The sequence below is a fragment of the Saccoglossus kowalevskii genome, chromosome 2 (assembly GCF_978046115.1).
Source record: "Saccoglossus kowalevskii chromosome 2, keSacKowa6.1, whole genome shotgun sequence".
Taxonomy (NCBI): Eukaryota; Metazoa; Hemichordata; class Enteropneusta; family Harrimaniidae; genus Saccoglossus; species Saccoglossus kowalevskii.
Window position 1 is genome coordinate 26,587,497 of NC_140642.1, and position 26,451 is coordinate 26,613,947.

Sequence of the window (26,451 nt, forward strand, 5' to 3'; positions counted from 1 at the left end):
GACAATGCAAATGGAACGGAAGATGTTGTGAACTTAATTCCGGGCCTGAGTGTTTACTGGGCAATATTAATCAGTACAGTCTACCCTGCCTTCCAAACATCCAGTATTATATTTCGAAGATTTGTTTTGTATTTTTGCCTACAGTGAGCTAGAATAATAAGAAACACCTGGAGATACAACATATATAAAGTGACTTTGATGTCTAGAAATGTCATCTGGCACAAATCTTCTATCTACCTGAGGTTCATACATGTTGATATGTGCTGTTCCGAGTGAACTCTTCATATCCACCAATCAAACACCCTACTAGAACCTGCAGACACTTGCAGAAGCATTGCTGTGATCTACCAATTTTGAAATATAATATGCTTTCGTCATTGGAATAAGTGTGCGAGACAGAACACTGTACAATGCAATTTTGAGCAATAATAATCATGGTGCTGTAGAAATATTCGTGATGGCACTTGACACCAATTATTACTATAACACTGTGACTATAAAGAAATCAACAATCCCAGAGGACCAATTAATATGTGTTTTGCAATGAATCAACTGTCTGTGCATGTTTTGAGTCTGTGTCAACAGAATTGTGTCACCAGTGATAATACTTGTCATTTTCAAACCAGTCTGGCTTTACCTGATTTTGCTTCTTTGTCTGAAAGTTACATGAGACGAATTCATCAGGAAAATGTCAGGAGATGCATTGACAGCAACTGAGCTCAAACTAAAAAAAATGTCATCTGCGTATAATGACTGATAACATTGTAGGACATTGAAATTATTTAATGTACATAATTGATATATTGATAAATCTCAACCCACATTCTTTGGAAACTTGGTGCATATGTGGATGAATATTTAATTATCCAATTTATATATGTTAGGATATAGTTAGCAGTTCCAGTTATCTTAGGATCCACTCAAGTACCACTTAGTGCATATATGTATGTGGCTTAGGATAATCTACGAACGTGATTAACCCATTTTAAGCTGTAATATCTCGACAGATTTCAGTTAACTTTGGCAATTCACAGTCATTTTGAAATTCATTTTCATTATAATTGGACAATTTAACACTGATATACGAAGTTTATTTATTATTTCTTTTGTATTATATATAGAGAGAAATTTCTGTATTTAATTAATTCGAAATATCACATTAATCAATTTTAGATAATTCCAATTTCTATCCCATTTCCCCAAATAGCCCTTGAGCACATGGAAGTTCATTCTAAGCTTTCTTTGATCAATAATTTCCTATTCATTATTTATTAGTTAGTTTTACCCAAGGCAATAAGTGAGATATAGCTATATGTATGTCAGTCTTCACTGTGAATGTACTTGTTGGTTTTATGGGTATTATTACAATACCATATATATTAATGTGAGTCTTATCTGCTTATTTTGTATTCTGTGTTTTTACAGATATGTATGATATGGGCTCCATTAGATTGGGGACTACTATTGCAGGGACCAATAGACAGGACTAAGATAGTTTTATTCTGTCAATGTAATTGTGGTTTATTAGTATTTTTTTGTTAATGACACTGTTGTGAAGTATCTGTTAGTATATAATTTATGCATATGTATATTTTCTTTCTTTCTAGGCTTGCAGTAAAGTTGTCCAATTTGTCAATGTACAGGCCATGAATATTATCAAGCCGTTAGATGGTAAAAATGTTAGTACTGTCTTGACCGAGTTTGGTGTCCGATTTCATCGAACTATTTATGAACATCTTCAACAGTTTACATACAACTCAGAAGGTGGGTAAAATAATTGAATTAGTAAATATGATTTACATAGAATTTGAGAACTGTGAGCTTGAATACTAGTATGCATAATTAGTCCCAATAAAGTTTATCATAGAATATCATGTGTTAAGGTAGAAAACTGTCTAAACTGCACCACCATGATGTGATGTTGTGTAAACTATCTGTAAAACAACAGATTTATCAAGTTTTTGTTCATGAAACAATCGTATTACATACATTGTTCAGTAACACAAACACCTCTGTTAACTGGACATGATGGTCAGTTCTTTTGATTTTTGGTTTTGGCATGCAAAATCTAGAACAATCTTCCTGTAATTTAGTCAATATTCTTTATGTTCACTTATTTTCACATTGTTGTTAGACCCATATTAAGGCCGAATTTTGACCATCAAATGCAATTTTGATTGTGCTAGAATGACAAGTATGAAAGAAGTTTCAGTTCAAATCCTCATGGGTGTACCAGCTGTCATCCGATTTAGCCCCCGGGGTTTGTATATTATTTTTTTGAAGACTTTGTTACTTATCATTCTTCTTTGATTGAGTAATAACTTTAAAGAGTGATGGATTTAGAATTAAAGATGTAACTTGTTTCAATAATTTGAGGATAAGATAGCATGAATAATGGAAATTGCTGTTAATTCTTGTTCTTGTTGAGAACTTTTGCTTTTTGAGTAAATCCATTATAGCTCCTCTGTCATTGAATTTGACAAATGAATTCATATTACGTTATTGTCCTTCTGTTGTCTGCTCATCTTTACATTTGTTCATCTGTCAAGTGTTACAAACATTAATCTTCCTCTTGAAATCCATTAACCGGACAGCTAAAATAATTTAATGAACTTTTACCATAGATGTAACTGATTAATACAGAGTCGTGTTTCAAAGGTGACAATTTTCAAAGGGCAGCGTAAACCCATGGCAGTTTTATTCGTCCCCGTTCAGGCGCAGCCTGAAAAGGAGAGTTATAATTCAGGTTTTGTCCGTTTTCCGTCTCCAACATTTTCTCAGAAATTCTACAGCAGGTATCAGTGAAACTTGGCAGGTTGATGAACAAGTGTATTCCGAGTATGCACGTAATTTTTTTTCCAGATCTGAAAATCCCAAGTGGGTCTTTTTCACGATTTTTATCAAAAATTACCTCTCCCGGCAACATTGACAGAACGTCTGCGCATGCTCAGAATAAATTAATTACTGTAAAATACTTTATTTTTGCTTGCAACATTTTTTTGCTATTTTCGCTGAAGGAATGTTTCAGTTAAAATAAAATCCAGCGAATATTCCCTTTTTCCTATATTTTACAGTCAAACTTGTCAAAAATCAATGAAAATAAATTCAATACAAAAAACAGCCAGAAAAAGTCTTTTCAGCGAATGATAATTCCAGCTGAAATAAAATATTTTACAGTAGATTAGATCTGTGAGTAACGCTACAGCACGTGATTTCTTCATTGCGTGCAATTTATTATAGTACTGTTTATACATGTATTCTGTTCCGCTCAGTGGTCTTACTCACTAGTTACTAGAAGAACTAGTAACCTTATTTGATTTCAAGAACTTCAAGAAGGCGGCATAAGAGACGTGTTTGCAAAGGTAAGTTCTCCAGTTTCTACAAAATTGAATGTATTTTGGGGTGCGATTGGTGTACATTCCGTGACGTACGTACGGACGTGAATATTATGATGATTGCCAGCTTTATATTCTTGTGAAAAGCCAAAAAAGCAAACAATTGTCTCCAATCTACGAAACTAGTTTGTAAATTGTATACCCTGTCAAATTATTGTACACGGACGATTAATTCATGGGGACATAGTTTCAAGTAAAATCGTTATCCGGTCTTTTGCTTGTGTCGCGATTTCGAAATATCCACAACTCGAGGGGGGGGGGGGTGTCCCTGTGTCGATCAACTTATTCATTATATAATAGTAGGTTGCCTATGATTATATTCGTATTTTTATGTTGTGAGCATTAAACTGTTAGTTGTAATGAATATTTTGTCGATCTCGTGCGATTCAACATGGCTGATGTGCAGTGACAACACGTGTATGGACGGTCGGTCGAGTAGTCTGCAACGGACCATGAAATCGCCCGGCGTTTTTTCGGCATTTTTTTAAAAAAAATATTTTAGATACTTCATTCACTCCTGGCGCCTAAAAGAGTCTAATTTATATTGTACCATAGTAGTCATTGACACATATTGTGAATAGCCCGAATGGGTAAGCTTCGTTTCGAAGCTGTTATTTCTGCGAACAATGTTAAATTATTCTTTGAATGCTCAGTTTATATTTTGAAAACAACTAATTTTTTGATTAAAAAAAAAATCATGCCGTTTTCCCCGTCAAAATCAAAGCATAAAGATCTTGCCAGAACATCGGTAAATCTACTACCGCGTTGCGTTCACCACGAGGTCACTGAACCGTCATTAACATATTTAAATGAGCCACGTGTAAATGAGAACATGGCGGATATCGTATCTCTTCGAACATTTACATTCGACCGAAATCATTCGTTTACGATGAAACTAAGTTGAATATTACTTCCAATTTATATAAATTCAACGAATTAAATTTTTGTGCGTTTTTATAATCATTACTAAATAATAATCAACAATTGCAATACTTCGAAAACAAGTAAGTTATTTACTTGCGAAACACAGAATGACCAGATTGTGCTACCGTGATCATTCGCTACCGGTACTAACGACTAAGCAATGTATTCGTGTTTGTATTTATTCGAAACTTCTTTTAGAACATACTTTACTTTTCGTTATCAACAAGATTATAAAAAAAATAATGCATGTTACAGTATGTGAATTTTTGGGGGGATTCAATTCCAACATTTCGCGATGCCTATGAACCAAAGGCCTTTCACTCTTCTCTGAGTGTGACACCTAAACCAGAGGTTTTATGGTGTATAAACTGCCACTAAATGAAAAGGCTGTTGAACCTTATTAAAATTTATAAGTACATGTTATTATGCATTTCATTATGAAAACTGACTAAATTAAATGTGATCTTATTTTTAATTATGATTATGATTTATATCGGTAATGACGTTTTCATCCAATATTAATTGTGCAATTGTTAAAATGCCTACCTACACATTTATTGTTTTTGTTTCTGTTGCCCTGAAATAGACATTTGTAAAAAAAAAAAAAAAAAAAAGTAAAAAAAATCATGCTTGATTTAAAAAAAAAAGATGTAGCCCCTTCCTGTTACCTGTTTTCAACTTCTTCCAAAGTAAAACTGGCAAAGCCTTGTAATTGCCATACAATCATCATTTGTGGGAAAACTTGTATGTTATTGAAAATCTTTATTTTGTTGTCTGTGAATTAATATAATATTTGAAATGGCGTAATGGTGCAAAATATTCTCAAACAATCTGTCTTCTGATGACACTACACTGCACATTTATGCACAGTCAGTATCCCAATGCACGATCACAGCTTACTAAGTGATGATGGTGGTTGAAATGGAAAACTGAATACAAAAATCCAGTAATATCTCAAACAAATTTCCGTCTGCTGTGAATGCATGTTTCGTTGCATCAAATAAATAACCAAATTTTATGATAGAAGCTTGCAATCTTGTGCCATACAGGGTCAAGTGATTGAGCAATAACAAATGTGATTTTATGTATTAGGTCATTGAATGTATCCAAAAACATGGTACCAATGATCTGAAATTTCAGGAGTGCTCGCTGAAGGTTTATCAATCCTGCGTATTGTCTTGTTCTTTTTCAATCCTGCATTTCAGTTACTAGAATTCATACTAAAAAAATAGTTTCTGTTTTTCTTCTAATAATATGTCCACTTTCAAAAACAAATATTTTTCCATGGTCGAAATGCAAGAAGAATACAAAACTACTGTGATTTCATAGCGATACCTGTAGGGCCATTGTCAATTAGTTCGCCTGATCAACACAGCGTTATACATAGGACTGATATTGAATCACAGAGAGTAAAATCTTGTGATACTAATATCTAGAACCAACTCAGATTGGTACATATATCTTATGAACCCACATGTGTATATCTTTGACTATACTCATTTTAAACTTTTTTTTTTTTACAGTGGTGCTGTGAACTGAATTTTTTCTGGGTTCCTACAACATGGAGTGTCAGGGACTTTATTGAAATGTTGTACACAAATTTCATAAAATCCTGAATATATCTAGAAGTCAAAATTAAATGGTTTACAGTATTTTATACCCATTAATAATTGAAATGCAATAATATCACTGCACTAAAAAGACTTCAAACAATTATTGTTACTTCTCCATTGAAGGTTATGAGCAGACCAACCTTTACTTGCTCTGAAAACATAGCTTTTACAATTGTTTAAATTAACAAATGTTGTTCTATGTACAATGAATACATTTTAAATAATAAACCTTACTGTGTTAATAACAAATTGTATTTGACAATATGAGAATGATTCTGATGCCCAGTGATGATGTTCAAACAAACCCAGGTCCTGGAATATACTAAGACCTGATTATCAAAGAAATCATGTACATCAAGGTTCACTCAGATTTATAAATGCAGTTTCTTGAGCAAGTATACATGTATGACAAATAGTTTTGTTGCACTTGTGTACTCTGAGATTCTGAACATGGGTCAGTGGAAGTTTTTAGTTGTCAGTACAAAACTAAATCATCGGAAATCACTTTATGATGAGTTGTAACCACAAAGAGTACATATTTATTCACCTGTTTGCAGATGTTCTTTGTACAACTTCATAATTAAATAACGGGGACTGTGACATTTCATGTCTTGTTGTTTTATGTGATAATCCCTTGGTTCTGACAAGAAATTACTACGACTGGTCTATTTTACTGTACCCTTTAACAGAAATAACACGTTTTCATGTGATAACGAAAGCGTGACTGTATGCTGCTGACCAATGAGAAAGCAGCTCTTGATCTGACATGTGCTATGTATACCTGATGCATATAATTCTTTATGGAAGCATATGTCTACTTTTGCTTTTCTAAATTGTTCCAAAATGTCCATGAATAATTAATAGAAATTAATACACTACAGAAACTATCAGTTACCGGTAAGATAACTCTGTTGGACCTAGATTTTAAAACAATATTTGTAAAACAATTTATACAGAACCAAATCCTTTTTGAAAGTTGTAATCAGTGGTAATGTGTTGCAAGAATACACCACTCCCATCTAGTGCAAAGTTGGAGAAACTACTAAATTCTGGAAATGTATTTTTATAAGCAGTATTATTTTGGATTCTACAATTTTATACAAGTCTGTTTTATTTTTTGTTTTGTAGGTGTTATGCTCGCTATTTGTGATATTAATGAGTATAGAAAATGTATGAAAAATTTGCAAGTAAGTTTTATTTATATATTCATATATATTGCGTAAATTGTTGCTGCCGGAAAATACTTATACTTAAAGGCTAAACGACGAAAGTCACTTCGACTCTCTAAAAATACCATGTTACTTTTAATAGCTTTCTTATAACCCCTCAATACATTTGAGCTTTTATATTTAAGGAAATTCTAGTCGAATTGTGTGTCTTCTTCAAGCAATATTTGGTCATGCCATTTCTTGTACTGGGTATCTTAAGTTGTGGTTTATGCATCACCTTATCCAAATTTCACAGAATCCATTGGTATCGTCACTTTTCGATGCTCTTCATGCACTCTGTAATCTACTAGTTGTGCAGCCTGAAAATCTCAAACAAGTATGCACTGGCGAACAACTGGTAAGTGTCAACATTTTCTTAACCTTTTATATGAAATATAGTTTCTACTCTATAATATATTACATCACAGCTTTGTATGAGCTATCAAAAACCTCATACTGATCATATGGACAATTCATGAGAAATTTATCAGAATATTTAACAGAATCCTGCAATCATATTTAGAGGTCCTAAAATAAAGTAGCCCTGATGTCATTACAACAATATATGTTACAATATACGTTTGATTTTTGTGCGTACTTACCATGACGACAAATTTTGATTTTACTGATTTTATCATTTTTCATCGTCGTCACAATAAACAGTGCGAGGTGTACAGTACAGTGGGAATACAACGTTAACTTTTCAACTCTTTAACTACCTCAAGGCTGTTACACCCAAATAATTGAAATACCAAGGTGTTCTTTAAAGTATTAACTAGAATAGAAAGACTGAGTATAGACCCTAATATGTAATCACTTCAGCTAGCAGCATAGAAGTAAAATAGATGAAGCAGTTAGTATTTATGCATATCATTATGCAGCATTGTTCCTATTCTTCTAAATATGTTTTTTTTTTCTAAATTAATCATCTGTGATTATCACATTGTTTACTTTTCCATTCAAAATACTGTAAGGGTTGATTTGTTTGTCCTAATATAACACCATCATACCTTCGTCTATTGCAGGCTGGTATTGATAGGTCTGTCATGATGTCTTTCATTCAACTGAGAGCTGATTTCAAAACTGCCAGAATAGCGCAGCAGTTAAAGTGAATGAAGTTCGAAGGCAACATACAAAGGAAATGTACTGTGTCTGTTACTTTTCACCTGGAGCGCTCAGGTGTGCTGGAAAACTGGTTTGAATATTGTGGATATCGGATTAGGATTGATTCCTGAAAAAATGATAAACATAGATTTATTAAATATTCTATAAACAAATAGAAACAGCAACATATACATTATTTATCTTTGTACATACTGCAGCAACCTTTCAAATACTGTGATATGGTTCAGTACAAATCACTGTGTCAATCTTTTAAAGTGAACTTTGTGTGAAATCACATGGAGCAGATTTGACATCAGCTTCGTGTGTAAATAACCTTTCCATCGTACGTGATGCTGAAACGTTGTTTGCAAACAAAGGTTACCCTGAAGCTTTAACTCAATGTGACTACATCTACACTCTAATGCTAAGATGTGATGATATTTGCTGAAAGGTTGGATTTTGACTTAAAGGAATGGAGTGTCAGTTCTGCGCAGATGATCTGGGATAATTAAGTAAGCCAAGGGGTTGATATGTCAATAGAGATGACCACTTCTAGCACGGATCAAGATTTATTTCATCATTATCTGTTCGCATATGACATTTTCAATCACATTTGCTCTTCCTAGAGTTATTATTATGATATTTCATGCTCGATTGTGATACCTTTACGCATTTTTATTACCTGAAAATATCGTGACAGTAAATAAGAGTAGTATGTATGAATATAAATGATCCATCTTAATAAGTACTATATGGATTGGAGTTAATTTGTATCAAGTACGGTCTCTTGTGTTTACCTATTAAAATAACCGCATGGCGACTTAATATCAAGGACGTTGAGCAATGTAATTTGCCCCAGTAATTTGCATAAAGTAGTATTTTCACACTGAAATGGTTGATATGATTGATGATAAAATGTTTAAAACATATCCTGTGTAGTAACACCGAAAGCTTTGTATAGTTTTCATCACTGAAAACGTGGCTAGTTCTTTTTTTGTTATAATAGGAATACTATTTTGAATATCGAGGTTGAATGCCTGCAAATTGGAAAGCACAAATAATGAAGGTGGTTACTGATTCTTCCATGGATGTAATAGAACTCGAATCATTCTTACGATTCGTTAAATGATGCCTTGTATTAACGAACATCACAAAATGTTGAGATGAACATATGATGAGCAGATGTGTTGTTTAAAAAATAGTGTTAACATATTTTTTATGACATGCACACTATCTTGATGTTTGTACATTCGTCATCTTGTATTTGCCAGGTCTGATTTTATACCGCCTTTAAGATGTACTATGTCACCTGTGGCGAATGTGATATTAGAATTAGTCTGGACATATGTACAGTATTGTTATAGTCTATGATTAATCTGCTGAAATTACCGATCATCAATGAACGTGTTCGTAATAAGTGCCAGTGCAACGGTCTTTAAGAGCATGCCCCTGGAGAGGCAGGGTACTACTACTACTATATATTAACAGTAAATACAATATTCATGCTTTCCCAGCTACTTCATTTACAACTGAAATGCATAAAATAAAGAAGGAGCCACGCATAACAAGAGCTTCTATGCATAATATAGATGAATATATTAATAATTCATTAAAACTAAACAACTAGAAATATATAACCACATTCCAAATACATTTTATGTGGAGATGTCCAACGTAGTTCACAGAATCTCATTTAGAGGTTTCTTTTCTTTTCCAGACAACATTATGTGGTGGTCATTTATGTTGCCTACCAGCTAGGTGGGACACTGGTGATAATTGTTTGTCGATGTGCGGAAATCATCTGACATTTGTATAGTGATAGGATATGTGTATATACATGGTTGTATCTTAACATTTGCTGTATTCTGTTCGCCTGGGGATTCGTATCTCTTAAGTTCGTTCACATGTATACAACCTTCGATAATTAAGAATAGTCTCTGTGTTCGTATGATTGCCCGAGGTGCTATGTCACGTATAACGTATGTGTCGTATAACTTATGCGGACGTCGTGGTTATTAATTAGGCATATATATGTACCTAATATCGTAAACTCCCCGTAAAGAGTGAACAATTGACATCCTGCGTTATGAGTAATTCATATTTATGGCACAATGCGACAGCTGTAATATTGGCATTGCTCTAAAAAAATCGTCTTTACTTCAAAGGTATATTGTTATTGTACTAGCTTTATCCAAACGAAAGTGCTGTTTATCACACAAAGTGCTCCTTTCGAACGTACTATAAAGAATCCGACAATATTGTCTTCCTTGTTGTTTTTATTTGCTTTTATCCCGTGTGTCCATGACTACTGTTCATTTTCTTTTCTTCTTGATTTCATATTTCAAAATAAGGATATGTAACTGTACAGGAGATCCTCATTTTGTTTATGCACGCGCGTTCCTATACTGTGCGTCACGAGCCATTTCATGTATATGTTCGAATGTGTGATATATTTACACAAGAGTAAATATGATGTGTACGGACCTAACTTATAGGGTTGATAATGAATGTGGAGGATGATTGGTCGGTGATTCGTTTTAAAAGTCAATGCCCTTGGTCTCACCATGTGTAGATGTTTTGAATATTACGGTCGGCGTGCGAAATGGTTTAAACACGGATTGTAAAAGTTATAATTGCATATATATCATCATATCGGCATCCAGCTTCGAACAATTATCACATTTTGTAGAATCGAATTCACGCCAAGATCGTGACCTAAGAGTTATAACTCAATTAGAGCAACCTCCCCGGTTAGTAAATGTTTTGTGCAATATCTATATAAACCCCAATCAAATATACTATGTATACTGCCCATTTTTGCAAAATAGCTTGAATGTGGCAAGTATTATGTACGCACAACAGTTACCTCCACTTTGACGTATACTGACTTCATGATAGGAACAAACTAATTCATTTATATATAGTTTTTTGTTTGTGATCATTGATTGCATAGAAGCAACGCGTAAGGTACACTACGTTCAACACTGGATGTCATGTGTGGTTATTGACACATACGGTAGAATGAGGGAAATGTTTGTTGCCTGTCTCAAGTTATTTTTATCCATATCAATCAAGTATACGACAGTATTATTTATAAAATGTTAAATTTTGAACATATCTTGTTCGTTCTTGTTATGTACTGTGCCTATTGCAAACAGTGTAGGTCGATTTCGAGCAGTTCAATTGGAAAGTATTTAGCCACTTGTTTTCCTACGAATTTGTACACATTTCGACAACATTCTTACTACTGTCGTTAGGCGACTTTAGCGTAACTACATGAAAGTCTAATACACCCATAACACAATTAGTATAGCAAAACTGTGTTCTGCAGTTCTAGCTATCAATTACTGGAGAGCTGAAGGTTACCGGCTTATATAGATATATATCATTGGTATTAAGATTATCTTAGAGCAGGTCGGTAATTATCTCGACCTGAACGTAATGACCAGACTTTAGTATATGAGCTATCGACGTGTGTGACTGGAGTAGCCTGATTCGTACTCATGTGCATTGTTCCGTACATTGACAATGCTCTGGCATGTCAGATGCCGTGGATAGTTATTTTTTGTCATCATTGGGTTTTGAGTGGCAACATGGCGTCGACCAAATTTAAATTTGTGAAAATCAAGCACCTGGATAGACGTGTCGAGTTTTCAAAAACAGTCTTCTTTTCACACCGTGAGAATGTATCACTAGTAGTCTCGTCGTTACCTGATATGTAAACAGTCCAAATGGACTTTCGTGTTGATGATACACACCGCCGTAGCCTCTCTTGGTGCGCAATATTATCTCTGCACAGTCTTTGAATAATACTTCTTTAATGAAGCAATCTATTCCGTATGTGAACAACACTCTCTGTAATATTAAACATAATTGTCCAGAAGTTCAAGTTTGTATTGAAAATCCCTGATTATGCTAAATTCGGAAATTCAATTGGTTATCGACTAAACCGGTTGACTTGAGTTGTAAATGGTGTTGCCAATTGAAGTCAATAATGTTGAACACTTTTATGTCGTTACAGCATTATCGTTATTAACAGCCTTAGTGAAATAATAATATGATTTGCACTGTGAGTGATGCATAAAATATCAAAACATCTGCTTTCTTTAAGCTCTTCCCAGGTCTGAAAATATCATCCCAACGCATGTGAACATTGTACATCGTTTGTCTCGAATGATACAAATTGGACGACAACAATGACTGAAGTCATAATTATCATCCACGTTTGTATTCATCACATATATTTGAACAATTTAAACCTGCAATATTCTGAAACTTGTTACTGTATTCGGAGGTTATATCGAAGCATGATTAGTGTATTATTATAGTTTAGGTACTCTGTCCATGTTATTATGTTCAATTAAAAAATGTACATCGTATAATTGTCATGCACACACATATAGCCTAAACATATTTGTAATTGTGTCTTTTACCATAAATATTAATGATTAGTTGAATGGATGTTCTCCATGGCAACGTTTATCGTATGTGACTCTGGCAATCTTCACAGTCTCGTGTGACCATTGCTCCGATCGAAGTACTTTACATTACAATCTTTTCCACTTCTTTTTCTACCTCATCGAGACACTTACTTTAGATAATGATCCGATATGAGTAACCTAAAAACTTCCTGGGACGAGGTTACTATTACATACATGTACCTGCAGAATCCTGTATGTTTCCGTTTCACGGTGAATACTGAGATTATATTTTGAGTTTCTTGTGGCTGCTTCTGATATTTAATGACATAAATGCTGCCCCAGGGTTGTTGGTGCCAAATGTATCAACAAAATTTATATAAGACAGTATTCGATGGGATTAGGAACAATATTAAGCAGTTGGTTAAGTGACCTCAATTAAGAAGCCAATCGAAGGTAATAGTGTAAGCAGCGTCTTACTAAGAAGGGTATAATGTCTTGTATAAATTCGTCGATTCATTTCACACCACAATTTTAGCTTGTCTTATTGAAAGACTTGTATAACGGCATAATTTCTAGATTAATCACGATTTTTCTATGATTGTGCAATTTTCTAACATTACTTAGTTTATTATATTTTTTACAATAGTAGAAGAGTGCAAAGAATGCCGACATGGCATGAAGCTTTCAGGCGGCATTGATGGGTCCGTGGAGCATTCCCGCTGTTGTCAAATTGTCAATATAGTAGCTGGAATGAGACATAACGACCGGTGTGTATTCTAATGATGCTTTACTTCGCTAATAAGACTAATTACCGGGTGGCTGTTTTATACTTGGTCCGTATCATCGTTGATGCAGGTCAAGGTATATGAGGGGGGGGGATGTCTGTCCTCGTTGTATTACTGCACTTTTATATTTATATTTTATAATTGTTGCCTTGCAATTAATACATTGGTATTAATTGAGGAAGACAGTCAGTATTTTTCTTTCTTTACTAATATTTTCAGAAACCTTTTTTTTTTGGTTATTTTGCTTGTTATTTGTTATATCATAATTTATTATAAACGTAACATTTGGAAAAGTGGTTTAGTTAAAATAATATAAAATAAAAAGTATACAAACACTTTCAACTGCAGTAATTTTCAGTACGGTTTGTTATTAATATTCTGTGTGATGAATCATTGTCAGTGATTAGAGAACGTCAAGATAAAGAAAATGTATGTCTTCATAAGCACTTTTAAAAAATCCAAATAATGTACTGACGCATTTGTGTGGGAGTGGACACATTAGCGTATAATGGCGAGTGTCGAGTTTTCATTTGTTGCTTCAGTAGCTTGTAGAATTGGGTAGTTTAAATAATAATAAGTATTGGCTTTCGCATATATTTCGTCATCTGCAGACTTTGGGATGTGTGAGACGTTTACTAAAACATTGAGACATAACTATGTTACCAACCTAAACCGTAATAACACATATCTTTGTTCTTACAATTAACATATGTTGTCGGGGGATTACTTCACTGCAAAGATCAGGACATAAATATTGGGAATGGGACTATGAACGCAAAACTTAATGTGTTACCCAAATCTACATTTCGCATCGTTTGTCGCATTCTCATTGTTATGGTCATCATTTCCCACTTTCTGCCCCAAGCTCCTTAAATTTGACATTCAGGCTTATTGTTGCTGGATTTCCGGTTATGTTGAGAACCGGCGAAGCAGTAAAAATAAATGAATGAATAACTGATCGTGACTCCTTTAACAAAGGATAATTACTCTAATGTCGGAAATGATAGCACAGTTGTATGTGAATATCCATTATAATAATCTTTCTGGAGGGCTATTTGTGTTAATAATTAATGTTCAACTGCACTTAGATGACACTGTCGTTTTCATCCTAACTACTGAGACGTCAGTGGTTAATGTTGGTCAGTATTTTGTGTGTTGCTTTGTGACACTCCCAGTTATTGATACAAACGGGAATCATAACTTCTTAGCTATATACTCGCTTCTGTAATTCATGCAATGACGTATGCCTATTCTAATCGTGATATTAATTAACCAAGAATCGCGTTTAGATTCATGAACAATTAAGTCTCTGGGAACACTGGTCGATTCTTGAAATGATGCATCGCAATATTCGACTTGAGACTTAATACTCTTTATTTGAAACATCTAATATCAGCCATAAAGCGGGACGAAAAAACGCTACTTGTGCTGAATTAATAAACATAATTACTATTTATTGTTTTAGAATCACTGAATTGCTTTTGCGGTGTTACAAATGAATATCGAATGCATCATGATCTATATGTTGTAAGTTATAATATGAATTGTAATTTTTTCAGTTGTTTGATCAAAATATACTGGTATACATGTGTACGAACAAGAGAAGTAACATAACCATTTTCGCAAACACATAATACTAATAAATCTGTGGTTAGCAAATTTACAGAAAGTTAAAATTGTAAATGATCGAACATCTAGGAATATTGGAATAAAATAACTAAGCTGTTGGTCAGGTGCATGTAAATAACAATAAAAATAATCTAAACGGAACTATAAAATGTTTATGTAGTCTTTAACAGAAACAAACAAACGCTGTTACCAGGTGCATGACATCCTGAAACAAAAAAAGAGAGACAGAAAAATTAAATTCAAACATGGCGTGTTATTAAAAGTCATCGCTCATTTCACGATTGTAGGGATGAAAACGAAATGACGCTGCAACACATCACAAATAACAATTTCGAAAAATTGACGAAAGTCTACATTGTACTCAACTAGAACATAGAATGGCTGTTTTTTGTATTACAGCCGCGTATATTAATAGTTTGTTTATGCAATCTAAGTTAATATTCTAAGTGTGCAAGAATAATGTGGACAAATTCCTCTCTTTTATTTGCTCAATGGAATTTATATCCTGCTCCCATAGATGGTTCTCACGGGTTCTATTTGCAACGATAAAATGTATCGTTCTTGCCTATTCAGACTACCTCAAAACATATCGATTAATGACGTATCCGGGTTCGATTCCCGGAATCGTCGACCCATGTAAGTGTTGCGTGTTCTCTCCCGTCGTGTATTGACCTGTATTAATTTTTACCACAAATACAATTACCTTTTTAACTAATAATTTGTAATAAGCGTCTTTCACGATGCATTTGTGTCGGCAATATTCTATGACTTTTTACATTACACTATTCTTTTTGTAGTGTAAGGTAAAATTTAGAACTGTTCGATTTTTGTTTTGAAAACTTCTTTATTACATTCATCAGCTGAACAATATAGCTTTGCTAATTAATGTTTAAACTTTTTTCAGGCATTCCCTAAAACAAAATGTAATTATTATTATTTGAGAATTCAAAATGATGGATATTTATTTTGAAACAGCCATTTCTTTTATCTCAAACCTCATTACACCTCATTGTCACTGAAAAATTACAAGAGATACCTTTTAAAAAGTCAAAATGGTAATATAGTATCCGTATTGATTTACACGATCTAAGACCACAGGCCAAGTATTTCCAATATCATAAATACTTTTAAATCATTAAATATATTTGCCTTGTATCGCATACAGGAATGCATATTAAAATAACCTATAACAATATCTTGAACTTTGCTATACAAAGTATTTCTATTGCACATAGAATATTTATTGCTTTCTGTTAAATTATATTGGAAAGCAGATTCAGCTAGATTTATGCTTGGCCTAAAGTTTAGTTTTATAATATAATATTGTATCTAAATTAACCATGTATTATCCAATAGAGTTTCAAGTTCTTCAAGTTGCTACGTTCAATGTACAACGAAATGAACATAACTATTTAAGATACATTTCTAGATATCATTGCATAGAAACATGAGTACCAACTAATAAAAAGATTATTTTACCATATCATGGGGTGCCAAAACTGTTGTGAATGCAGTAAATAAAATACAAATTATTAACATATTCATATTGGAAGCAAAAATAAGCAGCACTTGTCACTTGTACTTTTTGTTATTACAACTGGTATGTTTACAAAACGAAGGAATGTTTGAAGATTTACTTTAAAAAAACAATGTGATCAAGTATCAAAAATAACAGATTCCAAATATATCTTGGTTTAGGGAATGCCCTAGTTTTACAAATTCAGTTCACCTGTTTGTGAGGGGGTCAAATAAAAATCATATTTATACTTCAAATATTTTATTATTCTTCATATAGCTCGGAAACATTAACAATGTGTAAAGAACATCAAAAGCATCGGGGATCTATGTACCCATCTGATAATGCACTTCGGAGATTAGGGACTTACTTTCTTATTTCTCATGTCAGCTTAGTTATCTTCATTTTGGTTGCCAGTTTTTTCGTTGATGTACACTAGAGCATTGCCAATTCTCTCTGAGAAATAAAACAGAAACACAAAGTGATTATACGGCAGTTAGTTGATTGATGCGTACGTGACAAGGCACTTCGAATACAGTTTTTTTCAAGTTCTATTTCATCTACTTCCATTGGATATGCTCTCATGTTCTGTTTGATAAGAGCGTTCTTGCACTTCGCGTAAACTGTGTTTGCATGTCCTTTTGCACGTCTACGGTCACTGAAAGCAATTCCCACGAGCCTTTTCAAATGCCGAAATGGTATAATTTTCACTTTATTGTTGAAAATAGTCATATCCCGCATCCGTTGTAGTACTTCAAATCCTCTTTTTGACATCACCAACATTATCGTCAAATTAACCAAATCAAAATAGGATGCTGGTCTAATAAACCATCATCTCTGTATATAAAACAGTGAAATCTACAATTCAAAAAGACAGACTTTCTTGCACGAAACCTCTAACGATGAGAGACATTTTTTTCTCTTATACACTATCTTTAGTTGTTTAGCATTTATACACGTGTCATTTAGATATACTAGAGCAAATCTTAATGTCTCTTTTACTAATCTACCAAACTACCCAACTCGCCCCCAGTCATATTGCTTACTCGCACAACACGTACATGTATAATCACAACAACGGCTTTATATTTTCTTGTAATAAAAACCCGATTGGGAAGTATGAACATGAGATTTGGGCATACGACATAACTCCCTCGAACTTGGGTTTGTGTATAAATCTGCAAATGTCATCAATACCCATAAGCCACAGATTGAACTAAGAAGGGGGGTTTGTACTCTCATCGCCAGTATGATACATCATGCGATATCTTAGAAGTTGTCTTAAAGGTCTCGCATGTTCATTTAATTAATTAAAGAGCGGACGAAGAGGCCATATCATGTACGCACGTCTCACTCAATTGCAATCTACTTTGAGTGGAATGATAGACGCCAACAGATTAATATTAATGACGCACACCAATTACAGAACTTAATTGGCAACCCCGATTACATGTGAAGATTACACTGTGAAAAAAACAAACAATAATCGAAAAGGAGAAGGTTACACTTGAAGGTTATTTTAAAGTATCAGTTGAAGAACAGCATACGAATGACGGGAGTCGTGTCAACACGATACTACAGTAGAAATCTGATGTTTCTGTTATCACAGCTACAGACGTGTCTTACTACGAGATTCTGAGTGATGTTTTTCAGCTCTATATTGGATATATGTTCAGTGATAGACAGACTGCGTACGATTTGTTATCAATACATTCAACTTGCACAGACTTTGGTTGATAGTAATCAATACAATCTTGGGAGAACGGCCTATGAGAGAAAGTGATCGCGCCTACTACATTATTACATTTATACACGAGATTTCAAATAAATTCTTTCGGCACGAAATATAATGACAACAGAGGAAGTGATTATCTTTCTAATGGTAATGATGGGAAAACTAACGGTTCTTGTATATTGGACAACATTGTACTCATCAATCAATTCTCAGGTCATGTCTTCATGCATTTCATTTACATAAACATCGTTTGATTCGTCTTTCAGATAGACATGTCTGTTATCATGCAGTCAAAAGCTGAATTAATTTGGACTAATCCATACGAATATTTCCAAAAAGAAATCTTACAATCCGGTAAGTAGTAACTATGGCGACGAAATACGTCCAGGGAAAGGTGACATCTATTCACTTTCTCCCAAAACCTGTGAACTGCAAAAAATGTCCGTGCTTTCTTTTCAGCCAGTTTTCAAAAACACTTGACCACACAACCTCGCCACGAATACCATTACTTGTGAATTTGGATATCGTTGGATAGTAATATTTACGCAGAAACTAATTGCTATGATCGTTCTTACAAAACTAAAACGCGACCGACTCCTGGAAAGTACTAAAATATGGAGTTTTCCGTAACATTGAACAGTATTTTGATAACACTGAAATTGAGCAAATTCACGTGCCTTAAAACACTTTTATGTGAATTCATATAACATGTTGACCTTTGCAATTTGTTGCGATTTTCAGTGAAAAATACAATTGACATAAAAATGGGGAGGGGGTCAGTGGTCAATACCGTGCCTCATAAATAGTATAGATCAACTATATACAATACGCTCACTCTGTAACAATCAAGCAAACAATTAAGAAAATGAAAAGACTCTATCCTTTCAATGTTCTATATCTGTCATAGATCTAGTACACGAGGTAACGCTGATATAAGCTTGATGTATTTAATGGTGATTACTGAAGTACAATTTATTAATTAATTATTTATATATATATTCACAAATTACTGCTACTAATGCGAATTGTGAATTTCAATGTTCTTTTAAACCCACTCAAGTCGTATAGTTTTATCGTTTTACTTTAATTATTTATAATCAATTTATATATATTCGTTTTTGTAAAACCTTTTTCGACTAAAGTTTTCTCGTATAATGTTTAAATCATCTGCACAAGGTGCGACGGCACGCGTGTTTCATATGAACTATTGTAAATTTGTGTCCGCTATTGTGTCCGTTGATAAAACTTGAAAATAAGATTTGGCCAGAGAATTAACACGATTTTTCATTAATTACTTTTATAAATGTGTATTTGTCTACTCCGGGAAACGTCAAACTATGCGAGACTAACGCGCGCCAGTAAGAATCATCAACGTCAGTTCATGTTAATTGAACAGGTATTCAGATGACATTGATGTCGGTAACATCATTAACGAGTGACACTTGTGTTGCAAAAGTTAAATACTGAGGTGTTTAATAATTCCTTGATTTAGAATATTTCTAAAAACATAATCAACACAAATTGGAGATATACAAAATTATGATGATTATTTAACTAATAGGATTTTTACAGATGCGTGTATTGTAAAATAACCACAGACCATTATACAACATGTTTGCCTACAGGGTATACAAAAACAATTATATTGTATGTCTATTAGGGTGATTACAATCGATTCGCGCTGCATGTGTCTTGTCAATAATAGCTTATATAAATGGAAACTGTGAAATTGAAGTCCCACGCTGTGCTTTTTACACCTACTGGACATTGTCAGGTGTCATTTTCTTAGCGCCCCCTAATCAAAGGATGTTGTTGGTTATTAAGAAAAGAACATTACATTCCCGTGTGTCCTGAATAATTCTTGGGAATATTTAACCGGATCGGTTTACGCACACCATAAAAAGCCCGGGTGGGAAGTAGAGGATTGGGATTTACACTGAAATTGTGGTTACATGGGTACTTTAAGGCGCAGTTCACAGGGATTCGCCTTCTAAATTTAGGGAAACCTGAATCCATACAATAGTCAGACTCAATTTAAATGTCAATAAATGAAATATATTGGAAATAATTAGTTTTTTTTACTCGTGCAATAATATAGAACGTGTATGCCTACCTTCTAAATCCATTATATAATAAGCTAGTTTACACGCAGTGTTCTTCTGGTTTCCCACACACTCGCGAAGTACCTCGTTCACCTCAGTATCGGGAACAAACGATGGATATGATCTTTTCATACCAAAACAGTACCGACTCAACATTGAATCTGCATCACCAAAACATCTAGTCGTTGACAGGGCCCTTTTTCTGAGCGCTGCGTCTGTTAATTTGCCTGCATTACAGGAGTGTGTGGTGACGAGGATAACAAAAAGCGCACACACCGCAGCCAAGGTGATTTGATTCATAGCTATAGTATGTATCCTTAGGTGTTTCGTTCTGTGTGAAAAAATAAGGAGTGGGTCATTAAGCAAGACGCTTGTGATATCATTACAGTAGAATCAATTATTAGTTAACATACTGTGTGTGTCTGAAATATTGATTTAAATTATACCCAGTAAATCACCTGTTAAACATCGTATGTTACTTATTGAGATTACTCTTTAAATGTGTACTTATTATGTCGAATGAATCTTTTAATATAGCGCTTAAAATATTTTCTCATGCAAATATGTTAAAAGCATTAATCTTGTGAAGCGATTTGATTTATAAAATGTTTATCACTTTTTTTAAAAGTCGCTTATAGCCTCACACGAATACCATACACGAAGTTGATTCTGTCTTAATACTTGATACACTACAAGGGTTCTCTCATTCGAAGTAAACTGTATTATTCGTTGTCGGTAGGGGAAGCGATACCCGCCGTAAGATGACGTGAGAATATGCATATTTAGTTGACATAAGGGACAGTATAAGGAATAATATTTTCGTTCTGCAATACGCACAGTTATTATAGGGCATTACCAAATGCAAATGTAAGTGCCACGGAACTTGTTTGTTGGCAAGTAAGAGTTTTGGCGCAGATAACCTAATGCCAGTTAGACAAATGTTTTACAATGAATACAAACCTTAGTCTAGTGCATGAAGAGCAGAATACTGTCAAATGAAGGAAGAAAATGAACTATCTTACCTGGTGACGTTGAAGTCGTACTCAATATCACTGTCAGTTCGTAGAGTGAGAGGAATATTGCTGCATCTTCACTTATATGCGTTGTTCATTTGGATGCACATTACTTATTCCTCCAATTAGGATGCAGGATTCTGTCTCCGACGCCCCCGTCCCTCTGCCCACAGTAGAGCGCGCTCCGACTCACAAAGGCAGCTAACGATCCATCCATTTGGGATTTGAATAGGCGATACGCAATTTTTGTCATCCCTAGAAGTCAATATGTAGTAAATAGATATTGATTCAGCACGTTGAGTTCGCCCATTCTCAGATCGTGTACATTTTGCAAGGTGGTGCGGTAAACAGGAAAGGATCGTTCCCCAAACGCTAGCATCAGTGACGTAAAACAAAAATATTTTTTTTTAATCGAATTTGTCTGGTAAGTTCCAGTCAGAATGTGATTATCATACCCATAGTTACATAATTAAATGTTTTAACGGGATTTGTAGATCAATATATTGATCTTCAATATTATTTATGTATTTATTTGCTTGTTTAATGCTAATTACAAGTTGTTAACGTAATGCAAGATTCTGGCATGCGTGCTCAGTTTCCATAACACTCCCATGCATTTCTATCCATGAAACTAGAGTTTAATAACAGGAAATATTTTAATCTACACATTCCGCCCTTGAATACATCGTGATAAATAACTATTAGAAATGTCGTCAGATGGCGGGGTTTCAGTCGACGAGACATGAAGATTCTTGTATTTACGCATCGTCATTTTAACATTTGCGAGAGAACGATGAGAATCGTAAGCTATGCATTTCAATACATCACACGCTGGGACGGAAAGAGTGTGTTCTCTTTTATGTTGAACCGTACAAATCGATTGAATGTTTTCGTCGGTTCACACGAGAAACAAAAAAAAACTTCGATCTCCCGAGACTTGAGATTACATGGCTGATTCGTTTCCGTCATGTATTATTTGGCGTGACTGGCGGTAACGAAATAATGTGCTGTTATTTTCTAATAATGTTGTTGAATACTGGTCGATGCTCACAATTATGACAGATGATGTCAATAGAAACATTAGATAAGGTATGAAGAAATTGTTTTTAAACACGATGTTAAATGCAGTTATTTCAAAAAAGACACGTTGCATCTTTATGCAAATCCAATATTTTAAAGTTCACCTCCAAATTCACCCTTTTGCGCGCCAGGCCTAACCCACGCACCGAGACTCACAGAAACAATTTAAAACAACTGCGAAATGCCATTGATTTATATAAACTTTCACATTTAGGCACTAATTATGCTCGAAGTGTTATAATTAATGGATCAATTAGATAGCGATCATTGTCATGGCGTCGGCCATTTCTAATATCCACATTAACTTCCGTCACTAAGGTTTTGTTAATATCGCGTTAAACGTTGTTTGGTGCACCTTATTTGATACTAAATGAATATCCGATTTCCTTTCTTCGAGTGACAGTCAATCTAACGGTCTGAAATTACCTTTATTCTCTAGGCATTTTACGGAAAAGTGATGATAACCTAACCTTAAATTTCACCAACTAATCATGAAATGCTCGTCATCAGCAAGTGACCGCATCCACGTTGATAGTACGTACCCAAATGCATTCTAAGTGATAAAGTACGATAGATATACATAGATCGTGTTTGTGGATTGAGATTGAATACGAATAAAATTATTATAAATCCGAAGTTGGACGACAAACCAATACCAAACGTAAGGTTAGTAAACATGTCTTGCCTGTACAAACGAATCGAGAAGAGGTCGAATGCCATAGTCAGTGAGCTTTCTGGGAGTTGGGAAGAAGAAAACCAACTCTGCACAATCTGAGATCGACTAAGTAAGTGTTGGAAATATCATATTATGAAATAATATATTATATCCACTGTTGAATTCACGTAAAGCAGGACACTCTTGCGAAACAGCTAACGGAGAATTTAAATGCTAGCAGAATTGTCCTCAGTACCATGATATAAAATTATGTATAATCACGTATGAAACCAAGTTGCTCATGTACACGCACGCTAATTCGATGTACGCTTGTTATATTGAATTAAAGAAACATAGTAATAGAAAGGAAAATAACCAGTTCATATATTTAATAAATAACATATACCAAACGTGGAAACAAAATAAGGCTGCCAAAGGATGGAGTCATCGCCTGTAATTGCTGTCCAATTAGCGTCAGGCCCCCTTATTGTGCGTATAAGCTAAATGTTTTCATCATCCTTCGTTGTTGCTCCTTCACTCGCGGCTCTCTGCGGCTCTCACTAAATATAACACACAATGATAGTATCGACATTGTCTGTTTAGGCATATGTCCAACGTACGCCAGTGTGAAGAAATCAACTGTGTGTGTATACGACGACAAATAGAGAACGAACTACGACCGCTCCCCCCATAGCGTCACCATGACAACGCTTTTGATGTGCATATATAGCTCAGAGGCAGTTTTATCTTCTTCTTTATTCCATACATTTGAGGATGGTGAATAATTTACCGGGAGAATTGAACTATTGTACTGAAACGTACACATCTATGTAGATTAAGATGATCAGTACTACAGACTTTCTGCAGGGCAGTCTCGTTTTCACTCTGCCTGCGTCATTTTACTTTCCCTTTTGGATATTTTACTCTAATGACGCAGTAGTAGGTATAAAGTGGCATTCATGCTAGCATAGTAATATGAAGATGGTATGTTTGATACAACAAATGACAGGCCAAGTCAACGCATCAAAAATATATATATAACACAAAAGAAAACCCCCGCCCTCGTACTGCGTATATCCGGTATTTTAATGCTCTAGGTGGTTAATAGTCGTGCCCGCTCGAAAAGCATTACGCGATGATGCCACTCTCACTAGTACGCGCAACGCCATGATTTACAGCTAGGTCAACATGTGACTGTTGAGAACCACGCCCCTTGTGTATGTATCATCGGTGTATGTTTATTAGTCTGTTTTGCCAGTACATGTATTTTAGAGTGTTGAAAAATGAAAAAAAAACACTTATAATGTGCAAGTTAAAATCTAAAGTTGAATCCTCAACAAATACTCTTTCCAAGTGTCGTTAATCATCCTGCGTGTACCAAGGCATAGATATGACAACGTAAATGAAACGTAGACTCCTGTGACCATATTAATAAGTGTATCGGCAGTTCATTTATTTAACTGCGGATTACTGTTTTTTAATGTCTTCAAATTTTATCAATAATTACTGTATACGTGATATTTTATTGAAGGCGTGTAAGCATATGGATTTCAAGCTCCGTTGGACGCGTATAATGTTTTGAGAAGTTTATCCGGTTGTGACATTGTAACGAACACGTGAATGGGTCATTAGAAATCCAAATGGATGGGATGTTTGATAGTTTTTTGTTTTGTTTTTATTATTCACCGTTGCGCGTTATTTTTGTTTCTTCTCTACTATAACTTGTTTTATGCGTATAATAATCGTAATTTATATTTGCAATATCATTTTTGTTTTGTTATCTTTGCGAAGAACGTGTTTATTGATAGCCTGTCATAAAAAAAGAATATAAATTCGGAATCAAATTGCATAAAATGGTGTTTGTGTTTTCAGTAATTACTTAGACACAGTAGTTTTAAATATTCATCTAGAAATGGGAAATTTGTAGTAACAATGCGGCAAATCCATAGGGAGCCTGATGAACGTCTCCAGGGAATACGATCTACCCTAATTTCTTCGATGCGTGGTAACTCACTCGTAACGACACAGTCGCATATATTGACATATGGAAAAAAGCAAGCAGAGCGTTAGTACATTTCCAGGAGGTGACATACTTACTACGGCATCAACTACTTATCGATATTATGAAACGTGAGAGGGGTTGTTGGGAAACGTAATTACTTGGCATATTAGAAGTAAGTTAGTAGTTCTGAAAATCTTCAGAAGACGGCGAAACCGGTATATATTAAACACGTCAGATATGGTCAATAATGTTATATATCGTTGATACACAAAACTGCGAAAGTAGTGACGTAGATCGGTAACCGCCCAGTCGCACCTCCACCCTCGTGTCGAGATAAATTGGTTTTGGAACTCTGGTAATTATTACGTCATAACGAGTGTGAATGTTAATATTCTACGTTTTTATTAGCCTTGATAACTGACAGAATTGTTCAAAATAGTATTTCCAAAAAGAATCCTTCAGCAATAATATATTTAGATAAAACAACTCCGATTGCCGTGTTATATTCTGTGAATCGCTCGGGCAAAAAGATTAAGCTGTCTTATTTTTACGCTTGTGTTATCAACTCCGGTGACAGTCATTTCGCTGTCTCGGGGTCATTGTATGCGGATGTGATAAGTTACAAGTACTGTTATACGTAGAACGACTTACACTGAAGCAAATAAAACATTTATTTTTAGAACCTCTCCATTTTTATTTGAAGTTCAATATCATCTATAATCCCATGCGACATGAAGGAGCTTTCTCCAAACGAAAAGGGAATCCGTGAGCTTGCATGTGTAATTCAAGGAGGATCTTTATATTACAATATTGTTTTGAATGGCATGTGTCCGGCACACAAGGGGTTAGAGTGATTGACATACAAGCGTAAACACAATAATGATGTCAACTCGTTATACTATAATAATATTATATGAAGATTTAAATTAGAGTTTTCCGTAGCATATGTACTTCTCCTTTATCTAAAGTGTTACGTGGGGAGTACGCGCGGCAGATACGATACTACCTATCAATTTGGCTGTCAAGCTTCGTGGCGTCCTTGGTGAAAGCGATTCGTCGAATCAGTTCTCTTCTGAAAACGTTCAAAGCCCAAGCCGCTATGATGCACTTGATTAGTTTTCTTGATTATTAAAAAAAAAGCATCCATGATGCAATGCGATGTCTGATAACTCCAAGCCAGGTTTTTGCTTTCGACATTGATGTCGCGAATGAAGAGTAATTGTACATATTGTATTACATGTATACATTTCACCCAGTCCGGAAATAAGC

At 34.5% G+C, this 26,451-nt stretch overlaps 2 protein-coding genes and 1 long non-coding RNA gene across 5 annotated transcripts in view; 2 read left to right on the plus strand and 1 right to left on the minus strand.

Moving 5' to 3' along the window:
* LOC100369224 (exocyst complex component 5-like) overlaps positions 1-9,173 on the plus strand; it is a 74,917-nt gene extending 65,744 nt beyond the window's left edge. For 2 of the 3 annotated variants that reach the window (XM_085493731.1, XM_085493729.1), the window contains exons 18-21: positions 1,608-1,764; positions 7,061-7,119; positions 7,397-7,498; positions 8,166-9,173. In XM_085493731.1, the coding sequence (XP_085349857.1) occupies positions 1,608-1,764; positions 7,061-7,119; positions 7,397-7,498; positions 8,166-8,252 (405 nt within the window). In that variant the 3' untranslated portion in view covers positions 8,253-9,173. Of the gene's footprint in view, positions 1-144; positions 1,384-1,607; positions 1,765-7,060; positions 7,120-7,396; positions 7,499-8,165 lie in introns of those variants that run through there. The other variant, XM_085493734.1, reaches the window with a different exon arrangement.
* On the plus strand, positions 3,326-6,181 carry LOC146748624 (uncharacterized). Its single transcript, XR_014931400.1, has 2 exons — positions 3,326-3,362; positions 5,843-6,181. It is a non-coding gene; the product is annotated as an uncharacterized LOC146748624 (long non-coding RNA).
* A 5,627-nt stretch (positions 9,174-14,800) lies between the features above and the next one.
* On the minus strand, positions 14,801-21,512 carry LOC102801056 (uncharacterized). Its single transcript, XM_006819228.3, has 4 exons — positions 21,455-21,512; positions 20,444-20,763; positions 16,966-17,051; positions 14,801-15,284 (listed from the first exon to the last, which is right to left on the minus strand). Exons 2-3 carry the CDS (start codon positions 20,730-20,732, stop codon positions 16,987-16,989), a joined length of 354 nt encoding a protein of 117 aa, XP_006819291.1. The 5' UTR covers positions 20,733-20,763; positions 21,455-21,512; the 3' UTR covers positions 14,801-15,284; positions 16,966-16,986.
* Between the last annotated feature and the right edge of the window lie 4,939 nt (positions 21,513-26,451).